Source organism: Brachyistius frenatus, unplaced genomic scaffold (assembly GCF_029030835.1).
Source record: "Brachyistius frenatus isolate BFR_SWC_R1_liver_20210118 unplaced genomic scaffold, ASM2903083v1 Contig_24, whole genome shotgun sequence".
NCBI classification, from domain to species: Eukaryota; Metazoa; Chordata; class Actinopteri; family Embiotocidae; genus Brachyistius; species Brachyistius frenatus.
Window position 1 is genome coordinate 2,018,388 of NW_027210623.1, and position 11,699 is coordinate 2,030,086.

General features: G+C 42.5%; 1 protein-coding gene across 1 annotated transcript in view; it reads right to left on the minus strand.

Moving 5' to 3' along the window:
- Positions 1-8,209, minus strand: part of acsf3 (acyl-CoA synthetase family member 3) — a 34,272-nt gene extending 26,063 nt beyond the window's left edge. The window contains exons 1-3 of the mRNA XM_069697721.1: positions 8,170-8,209; positions 6,493-7,288; positions 2,856-3,011 (exon numbers count right to left, since the gene is read on the minus strand). Coding sequence (XP_069553822.1) covers positions 2,856-3,011; positions 6,493-7,230 — 894 coding nt within the window. The 5' untranslated portion in view covers positions 7,231-7,288; positions 8,170-8,209. The remainder of the gene's footprint in view (positions 1-2,855; positions 3,012-6,492; positions 7,289-8,169) is intronic.
- Between the last annotated feature and the right edge of the window lie 3,490 nt (positions 8,210-11,699).

The following is an 11,699-nucleotide window of genomic DNA, read 5'->3' on the forward strand; positions in this document are numbered from 1 at the left end:
ACACACACACACACACACACACACACACACACACACACACACACAGAAAAATGCAGTCTCTCCCATCATCGCTCTCACCTATAGTAACACCACATCCTTCTTAATGTGCAAGCAATTTCTAAACTCTTCCTTCCACTTCTCCTTTGTGTGACCTCATCACAGACTCACCTAATCCATTATCTGCTGAATTATCTTCCTCTCACCTCCTCTGCCTCCAATAAACAAACACAACTGAAATATATAGACAAATAAAACTGAGATGATGAAGATGTGCTAACAGTCTAATCATATTCCAATCTAATATCCCACAATATCATTCAGAGTTGATCAAAGAATTGTGGGCATCTACGGCTCACCTGTACACACATGGCATGAAACTTGGTGCAGAGTGAAGGATTATTAACCGAGTGTGCCCTGACCATTCTGGGTGGTGTCTATCAAGTGCAGTGAAGCGCTTCCACCAAGTCCACTCTAGAGGGGAGAGGAAGGCAATTTATGTCCGTCAAAGAGCCGGCCTCCACCGAGGGGACAGGATGTGGTGAGAACCCAGAGCCACGGCCTGCATCCTAAACAACTTCATGAGCTGCTCAGCCCTGCTCTCAACATGGGACTCCAGTACAATTGCCAATTCTTCCTGAGAAGAACTAGTTGTTGAATGTCAATGTGTCAGCAGCCCTGCTTACTAAAAACTGTCAGGTATAAAAAGTTGACTTTGATGCTCAGTCAGATTTTTAGCACAGTTTACTCATTCTTTGATCAGCTATCATAATTTGTAGTAACATTTAATTTGTCTTTTATATTATGTTAATAGGAATGTTTCTGTACTGTGACTTGTGTCAAAAAGCGTTATGTTTGGGGGCGGGTCTGTTTGATTGACAGGCCTGGGGTCAGTCAGGTTTTTGCAATAGGTGGGCGGGGCCTAGTTTCCTTGGGTTTCCAATCAGATAGAGTCAGATGGCCAAAATACTAAACTCGAGGCTTTGGAACGGCCGTTCACAAACCAATGAGTAACTTCATGGTTTCTTGACGCTTGATTAGTACAGAAACTCATGTATTGTACATTGTAATTGTACATTGCTAACAGTGTTATGAGCATCAGCAGTCTAACAAGCTCACAATATCAATGCTTACATGCTGACTTTTAGCAGGTGTAATATTTCCCATGTTCTTCAGCTTTAGTTTAGTTTAGTGTGCAGTTCTAAGCACAGATCTTAGTTTTGGGCTGATGGGCATCTCATGTTTCGCATGAGAAGTCTAACGATCACCAAAACCAATGGGATTTATCATCTGGGGACCCTGACTGACTGTACCAAATATTATACTAACAAATCAAGTTCAAGTTTAGATATTTTGCAGGATAAAGAAAGATTTTGAGGCCAGTAGGCTTCCTCCTCTGGGGACCATGAATGTCTGCAGAAAATTACAGGGGAATCCATTAAATATTTGCTGAGATCTTTCTGTATGAACCAAAGTGGTGGGTGACTAAGAAATATCAACCTGCTGTATAGAGTGACACTGTCATCCTGCCAAATAATGACAAAACGCTTCACCCTCCAACGTTTTGTCTAACCTCATATTGCAAGATGAAATATTACATTAGAACAGGCAGTTGTGTTTCCAAGCAGTTCTCCCATCAATCAGGCAACTTAATAAAATGCCTTTGCCTGTTATAGCAGAATAAACTGATGCTTTGTCCCTCCCTCTTGAGAAATATCTCAGCAATGATTGTGATATTACGTTCATGTAGTTGCTGTGATGAAGTAGTCAATAGGGATTCAAGTAAATAAAGTAAATCTGATCAGTGCTGCTGCGTGAATCCCAGTAAGACAATCTGCTCCCGTCATCCTGCAACAGCTCACTTGAAATAGACTTATCTGTGATTTACTGGATCACAATTCCTGCACTGAGAATTTTTGTCACTATCTCCAGGCAAAATCGGACAAAAATCAATGCTGGCCTCTGCTGCCTAGGCTACCTTTCAGAGATCTGAGGGGATAGAAGAGACAGACTATCGATCACTTCATCAATGTACTGTAACTTCAGGAGGAAGAGAATAAAGGTTTTTTTCTAAGGGTGAGAGAAGGGGTTTTGTGGTCTGGTACACAAGGTCAGTGATAACCCTTGAATACTGATAGCTCTAACAGTGTAGCAATACCCCTGTTGACAGACACACTACATATGTCCTTTGAGGATCTTTCTTTTGCAACCTTCCTTCACTGCCATGAATTTGTGGAGTTCCTGACGGACAAAGAAAAAAACGCACGTACGTTAGAAAACGTGCATTTACACTTCCATAAAAGCACGCACACGCGCACACGCACACACACACACACACACACACACACACACACACACACACACACACACACACACACACACTTAGCACCCCATCTTCCCCTCCTTTCTCTGGGCCAAACAAGCACTATCATCCTTCAATGTCAGCTCATCGATTGATCTGCTGCTTAAGCCCCTGCCGTGAGTCGGCATTGGTCAGATACAAAGCCACACAGGGCAATTCATCACTGAGCCCCAAACACTTAGTTTGACAGTCAGGGAGGGAAGAGGAGAAGGAGAAGAGAGGGAGAAGACATGAAGCGAGGATAAAGGAGGAAGAAAAAAAAAAAAAAGGGGAAGGGGAAACACTGACAGAGAAAAAGGGGATTGATTTGGAAAGAGCTGAGGGTCTTTTTCAACCCAGCAGGACCTTGTTCATACAAGATCTCTAAATCTGAAATACATTTTAGCTTCACTGTCAAGCTAGCTCCAGAGGCTTCCAGCTGTAAAGGGCCCCTTCAGATGTGTTAATGAAAAGTACACTGAAGGAGAAGAACAAAGAGATAGAGTGCACATTAGACCTTTTGAGGCTGGAATTCAGGAAGCATGACGCAGGTGGCGCCCATCCACAGCGGGCACAGCAGCTTGTTAACGATGCCATGCACGTGGTGGAGCGGCAAGGTGTGGAGGATGACATCATCTCTGGACCACGCCCACTCCAAAACCAGACACTGGACCTGAAGGGGGAGGGAGGGAAAGGACAGAAGGAAGGGTGGCGTTGCCGTCATGTCATATCGTCTTTAATATAAATCACCTCAATCAGCTTCCACTGCTGCACACATTTGTGACAATGATCTCCTCTAAGCCATCATTTGGTCCGCTTCCAGAGGGCACAATTGATTTTTGTGACTTATTTAAATTCTTCGTCATTGTCCTGGTATGCTCTGAAAGCTAAAGAGAGATCAACAACGATAGGGTTTAAATTTAGGGTATTAATGTCTTACAGTTTGTAATGGGAGCACTATAATTTACATGTTTTTATGGATGAATAGAATAAACTTTGATTTTGGTCTGTCACCTCGAGACAGGTGAACTCGTCGGGTCATGTGTGATTTGATTTATCCTATGCTGTTGTGGTGTTGTGATGCAGTTTACTAGTTGAATTTTCTCCTAACGTGCTAGATCCACATCTCAATTCAAATGTCTTGCTTTTGCAAGAATGACGTCGGACCCCAGGGATTACTGAGGCTTCGTACACGCTAATATAGTTTCATTTTAAAACGACATTTTGAAACAAACATAATCTTCATCCATGCAAGCGTTTTAGCGCCGTTTCAGAAATAATCACTTGGTCCGTACTAACACAACGCCGCTGGACATATAAAATGCAGAATTTAACAGCTGCTAGCAGAGACAACAAGGTCAGCAACACATATGATTTGCCAGCCATGTTGAATCAATAGCTGGTTGTCAGGGCTGATGTAGTTTGTTTCATTCCAGGAAAGGGTGAAGTGATATAGGCGTGATGAAGGACAGGTCATAACTGATCAGACCAAATCAGCAAGCTAATGTGAGTGTCCGCATCATCGTTTTCTAAAGTCTCCATTTTCCCCTTTCAGACTAAAACACAATCCCAGAGTTCAAAGCAGCATTTCTAAAAGTGTACATTTCTGGGGTTAAAAAAAACAACCTGTAGTGCGGATGCAGGGTGCGAAGTTCTACATTTTAAAACAACTGTATATTAGCGTGGATGTAGCCTGAATATGGTTGCAGTTGGGGAGCATAATAATAACTGAAATCATCATAATCTCTCCGCATCGTACTCCACTGAGGCTCCTGTTGGAGAAGCAATCTGTATTTGCCTCTTCAACAGTGATTTCTCACTGTGATGTGCAAACTGAGCCTCGATAATATTTAGTACAAAGCACACTAAAATCTAATGTTTATCTATCATCTTTTGAAAAGTAGATTACTGCTATCATTAAAGCTGATCTGAATCAGTGTATCTCAGCATGAAGTCACATCATCATATGTTTTAAGTTACTCACAGGAAGGTGAAAAAAAAAAGAGCACGAAACAATAAAAAGAGCTTAAAAATGCAACATACATCCCTGAAAACAGTTCGACAGCAGTGTTTCAGTTTAGTTTGTGTATTCTGATTTACAACATCCTAATAACATCAGTTATTATCGGTTAATATGAAATTACAAGTGCTGTCATATTGTACAAGTACTGCATTGTAAGTAGAGGACTGCTGAACTATTTCACAGGAATTGAAGCCCCTAGTTATTTCAATAATACAAATAATGAGTTATGAATATTAATTTCTCCTCGGCAAATAAAATCAGTTCTTTTTATAAAGCTCAAAATCACGTATTTCTGAAAGAGACACAAATTTCCCGATAAACTCTATTGAGTTGAAAACAGATGTGGTGATGATGGACGGTTTACACTCTGGACATCATCTCTGCTCTCCCGTGATATTGTTCGAGAGTAAACTGGAATTGTGTCTCTGTTTAAACAATTTCATGTTTTTGGCTGAGTGTAACATTATAGAGGAATATAGAGCAACACTGTCAGTACAGGCTGTTTGAGAAAAGTTGTAAATTTGTTGTAGATTTGTACCTTGGAGTTATATTGAGCGGCATTATACTGCTCTGGTTCTGTGTCCTGCTCGTTGTATGTTTGTGCAAGCAGAGAAAAATGATTCAACAGATCGCAATGTGCTGAAAATACTTGCAGAAAACATGCATAAACGCAGATATCAGACCTCATGTTCATGTTTCTGAGAGTCTGTATTTGAAACCGTAACACAAACCAGTAGCCATGTCGGTGAGTGCGGAGTGCTCTTTCACTACATATGATCACACAGATGGTGTTTAGTTCTCTCATACTATTCATAATGCACAATAACACGGACACAGTGCAGCTCAGTGACTAGATTATAGGCAATGGGTTTTACATGCTTTTTTTCCCCCCCATTTAATTAGAAACACTGCAGCATTACTGTCAGGCATTTCACTGCCCAAAATATCAACATCAAAATGAAAAAACCTTCATTCAAATGAACCTGACAGCAACGCTTTCCAGGAACTCTGACAACCTGATGTTGTTGCCTTCCAGGAAAACACAGACTCACTTAATTATTCACTCACTCATTTCCCCGGTCCAACCAGAGACAAATGAAGATCTGCCTCCTTTCAGAGTGATTTAATTTTCCACACTGTTGAACATGTAGGTCAGTTTCTCTTAAAAATACAAAGGAAAATCTTCAGGAGATCTTTAATGGCATAAATTAATGATTATTCAGGAAGCTTGACTGAAACAAAAGAGGAATGATGCAAATCAGGGACCCGGATATCTGTGTGGGTGTCTAAACACGTCTTGCACGCATTTTACGTGTCTACACGTGTTAGTTTTGTGGAGCTCTGGATAATCACTTCACAACCTCCGTCTGCATCTGTAGAACGACATCACTACAGAAAACTGTGACTCTTATTAAGACATAGAGACTTGTGATTCTTTCTTGTTGGTGATTTCATGAAAACTTTTGACAGGTGATGTTTAAGCATCATTTGCCATAAACCAAAGCCTTCAAAGGGCATGTTTAAGTAAATTAAACTGCAAATTGTAATTTTTGACTAATTTTGTAAACAAAATACATACTAAACATGACAATTTACAGTTGAATGTCTATTTATCATTTGTTCTCTGTTGGACAAACTATGTAATAGAGACACGGTCTGTCTGTCAATATCTTCAAACCTAGTTTAGTATTTCTCTACTGCAATCTCTTGTCACTTATTGAGCCACATATGCACTATACTATATAGTTTCAGCAATATCAGCAAATATCAAAAATATTACTAGTCAGGAATATTGTAAATCTGTAATATATGTAAATTAGGCAAATGATTTAAAACAGGATGACATGGTAACTCCAGTGAACAATTTAGAAACAACATTATGTTCTACTGTCAAAAAGGTTCAGCATACCCTAACAGTTTAAAGAGCCTGTAGCTGGTTCACACATAACTCACACAGCTCTTTATTTTGGGCAGCCACAGCTTTATAGTTCGAGCTGTGCCGTCCTCTGCTATGTCACAGTTGTGACCAACCTTCTTTCGTCGCAGATAAATATTTACTGTTGTCAAACTGGAGACGTACGAGTCTACGTGTTTTTGTTTATGTAATTGTGCTTTAAAAGGCCGTATTTACCATGGCTTGGATGCTGCGGTGTGTATGTAGAACCCCTTTGGGTTGCCCGGTGGTACCACTGGTGTAGATGATCATAGCTGGTCGATCACCCCAGTCTGTGATGGTTAACTCCTTCTCTTGTGCGTCCTCCACATCGACAGCGCCCAGGTCAGAGGTAGCGGGCAGCGTCAGGCATGGCAGGCCCAGCCGCTGAGCCACCGGCTCCAGAGTTTCAGCGTAGGGCTGCGCCGCCACCAGCAGCGAACTCTGGGAATCAGAGATTATGTACTCCAGGTCAGACGGTGGGTGTTTTCGGTAGAGTGGCACCGCCGTGCCACCGCTCATCCAAGCCGCCCACTGTGCCACCGTATAGGAAGCATCATTGCCGCACAGGAAGGAGATTCGTTTCCCTTCCAGACCCCCAAAGTCAGAGTTCAGGGCGGCACTGATTCTACTTGCAAGACCTAAGCTGCTGCAATACAGCTGCTTGTAGCTGTGCCTGCCACTGCTGTCGATGATAGCAAGCTTTTCTCCAAATGCTGGAGCTCTGGCAAACACTGGCTTCTGGTTTACCCTTGATGATGGTGCTGTAGTCCACGTATGAGCCCTTCTCTGTATCACAGATCCACGTATCCACGGGCCTGGCGCTGATGAATACGCTCTGTAAAGAGTGACTTTCCAATGAGGCAAAGTCCACTTCAGAGAGTGGCAGGCAGCAGCAACAAGTCCAGACAGCATGGCTGAGAATGAACTATTCATAACCTGAAGTCAGAAGCTCAAGATGGCTCCATCGTCAGTGTCTTGCATCAGCTCATATCTGTGAGTTGCGAGAAGAAAAAAAAGAAGGTATTTTAGCTTAGTTTTAGTAAGAAGCACACACAAATCAAAATCAAAAGGACAATCTAATTAGCCTCTGGACCTTTCTTTGTGTGCTCCCTCCCATTGAAGAAATTTCCCCTCGGGGATTAATAAAGTGTATAAAAAATAAAAAAAAAAAATCAACTAGCATTGCACTCACTAACTCAAATTCACTACATTTGGTTTAGCTGTATTGGTACCTCTGTAATCTTTGAACAGCATCAGAGGCAGATTGAATAAAAGAGGAAAAAGGCACGATTTGACAGAAAAATTAAGAGTACTTCCAAAAATTGCCACAAACTGGAGAAATTCAAGATGTAGATCTTTAATTCCAGGTAATACAACTCATTACACACAACACCTCCAGTTTACAACCCTCTCTTTCTGTCATCAGAACAGGTGAGTATCTGATTTCCACCACGGTCTATAATCTGTTTATATCATTTTCAAAATCACCTTTTAACCCGTTTCTCAGACCCGTCTGTGAACATTAAGATGGGTTGAGAGTGTGTGTGTGTGTGTGTGTGTGCGCGCATCAGTGGTTTCCAGCAGTGACCACGTGAATCAAACAATGGGGGGCCTGACGATGACGATCCCCGCTGAAACATAACCAGGTGGCTGCTGCTGTTTGTTTGTTGCCGCTGACGCTGTTGCACACAGAGGATGCTGACCGTCACTGACTCTTCACTTTATGTCGGGAACTGACAGGAAGAAGCTCATTAACCAAAACACGGACAATGAACCCCCCGTTTCGACAGCAGACACCCGTATTAATATGTATTTATTAATACCGGTGTTCAGCTGTGCGGACATCCTTTAACTAGTTCACGTTCACCTTACCTACAACAACAGCCGGTACAATTTGTAGTGAAGGACGGTGCAACGGCATTCATTTTCCGGCATGAGACAACAGTCCTTTGAATGGTTCCTACCTGCGTTTCGACAATACAAGCCATAAATCCAGATCTTGGAAGGCAAGTAAGACTTTAAAATACTTGTTAGTGATTTTAATGATTATTCTGAATTATTTTTCACTTCATGAACTTATTAAAATCACTGTAAGAGCATGATTTCATGATCTCATCTCTGCACAGTGTATTGCTTTTAGCCTGTACTAATTTTTTTTATTTTTTTTTTATTTTTTTTTTTAGATCTTTTTTAGTTTTTTCCTATTTTAATATTAGTCACATTTAAATGTTACACATAATCTGATGTGCTACTTAAGACGCAACACAGTAATTGCAATGAGTTCCACGAGTTTTTATTACAGGCCCACAGACAGACAGTGTTAGATAATTGTCTTATTAATTACAGATCTACAACATATCTTGTGTTGTTGTCCGTTATTTTTTAGTTCTTAACTCAGCTTGGTGGTTACTGGCAAATCCACCCCCACCTGCACTCCCTAAGACAGGGGTGTCAAACATACGGCCCGCGGGCCGGATCCGGCCCGCCAGGGGGTCCAGCTCGGCCCGCCGGATGACTTTGCTAAGTGTGAAAATTACAGAAAGACATAAATTGCATTTCTATGAGAATATGGAGGTTTATGAGTACAAACGTTTTGTTATTTATTTTTTTAATCGATCCAGTAATTGCTTCAAAAACAGCGTAAATGCGACGTCTGCTCCGGAGGAAGAAGCGCTCGGTGCCACAGGCAGCCGCGCTCGCTGCTCGCTTTGTGACGCGTTTGACGTCAAACGCGTCACAAAGCGAGGGAATCTGCAGAGGAGAGCCGGGGCAGATAAACAGTGGGCTGATGTCTGAGTTTTTGGTCTTTATGTTTCTAGTTTATTGTAGAAAGACCTTAAAATAGGGATTATCATCCAAAAACCTTCACCAATGATTTAAACAAAGAGAAATATTGCCGTTATGTATGCGTTATTATGCTATGATTTTACTGGTCTGGCCCACTTGAGATCAAAGTGAGCAGTATGTGGCCCCTTAACTAAAATGAGTTTGACACCCCTGCCCTAAGACCTGCAGATTCAGTGGAGAAGCTGCTCACCGGAGATGTGGGCATGATAGGGGAGGGGAGAGTGGGGCAAATACACAGCTACCCCACATGGTGCTGTGTTTGGCTTTAGATCACATGCCTGTCCTAGGACTTAGTGTGCCAACTAGCTTGGCTGGCTTCATCATCACAGTGCAAGTGGGCACATTCAGCCGCCAGCTGGCAGTCGTGGGCCTCAGATAAGAGAATGGTACAGACATGGCACACGTTCAAAAAGTTTTCACTTCCCTCCCCAAACCCCCTACACTGCAAACGAGGATGGCATGTTCCTAACAAAACTGGAGCCTTTGTTTCAGAGAACTCCCCTCCACTCTCAGGAATAGTATCGCCAAAGACCACTCGATCCCATTTGTGGGGAAAACACTATTGAAGGGGATGCTATGCTACCCCTGCAACTATGTAATTTCCAGAGAATCCTTTATTTCTACTGTAGGGCATTTGCACAGTCTTTAGTTCTTTTTTTTTGTGACGCAGATGGCACAGCAACATTTTCTGAGGATTCAATCACAAAATGACCGAATGTCGTCTGTAACGAAATAAGGCACAGACGACCCATGTTTTTGGATTTGTTTCCTGGAAGTTGGCCATATTTTCGACACGCGTTGTGTGGGGACTGGAATCACAGCTAGTGAGTGACTTGTTTACATCTACTGGAGACATGCAGGGATGGCTGAGGAGTGGAGGATAATAAAGAGCAATCATGTATGTGACTGTTTGGCATGAGAGGACAAGACGTGGCTATCGTGTGAGGAGTGATAGTTATGATTATGGCAAAAACATTGTGAGACAGAATGTCTACTGTAGCAAACAGAAGCTGACATTCTGCTACAATGGCCTGCTGCCAGCGCACCATTCAGAAAAGACCACCTGAAAAGGATCTCGGCACTGATGGACAGGGTGGCCGCAAGTAGGCGCCAACTCCCATCTTGGCAAAGGACTGCATCTGAGGAAAAGAAAAAGAGGGGACCCCCCCACAGATCTGTGAGAGAGGCTGAGATGGTAACACAAACCGTGGGGAGTACCCAAGCATGTGTCAGGTTGGCATCAATGTGAGAAAGTCTTGGCAAGCGCTCCGTTCTCTCCCCTCCCACTCCAGCTCACACACAAACACACTGTTGCCCTGCTTGGAACACATGGTACATCAGCAGCGGCATCTGGCCACGCTGACTCCTGGCAGCTGCGCTTCGTCTTCACCAGTTGGGAGTCTTGGCACTGCCACTTCATCAACTACCTGTGGCTCCTCCTGGGTAAAAAGGCGAGCGATGAATTATTCCAAGGCTGCAGCTGCAAACTTGACTTTCATCCAAGAGATTCATGATAAACATATGACTGCCTCACAGAGCACATGCCACACACATACTAATGCACGGTTGACAACATGGGTCGTATCTTGCGCTGAGGGATTTGTGTGTCCTCGTGTGATGGCATGGTTCATTTGAGGTAAAAGATGACGGCTGCTGTGTGATGGTTCTCCACATTAATCCACGTCAAAGACAAGTGCTTTTAAAGTGTCTCAGGGATAAACTCGTCATGGACAACGGGAAGCATTTGACTCAACAAAGACTCAAATATAAGTGGCTGTAGCCCAACATTTAGAACGGCTTCCCACTTCAAGCTTTGTACTCTTCATCCACCTGCATCAGCCTGTCTCTTCATGTTGAAAGATCAAATCAGAAGCCAAGGATTACACTGAAAAGAATATCCCTCCCATTTTTATGACGGACAAATGGATGGGTGACCTTTCAACTCTACAATTACTGCCTCACTTCCCATTTCTAATGGAGGTTTTGACAACCAAGGACATTTGCCTGAAGCACATTGAATACATTTCAGCTGTGACACCATGGATTGCTGACAAAGGTTAGAACAGCTTTGTCTGAAGATTACCTCCCCTCTGGAAGGAGAATATCCAAATGGCATCATTGTGAGAGTTGCTCACAAAGATTTAATTTGCTACTTGTTTTGGAAAGTCTGTGATGATACACAGCTGAACACGATGCTGCTTTGTTTGATGCTCAGTTATTCCAGTGGCAATCAATTTATTTTTAAGCGTTTGTCACAGAACATCCCGTCCGCTGGTCTCAATGATTCCATTTCACTGAGGCGCATTCAATGCCATCTCCTCTCCATCTGTGCAGGAATGTGTTTGGGTTCTCCTGCACTCTTCTATTGATTTTTCTAGTAGCCGTCACATGAAACATTCTCAAGGCAAAAACCCAAAGCTTTCATTTTATCCCAAATGTCAGCTCTTCTGCTGTCCAAGATTAATAGCAGCACTTTAAAATAAATTACTAGTGTTTATCATGAGCAACATTTAGTTTACTTCTAAATGACAATTTTTTTTTCCTGTTTATACATG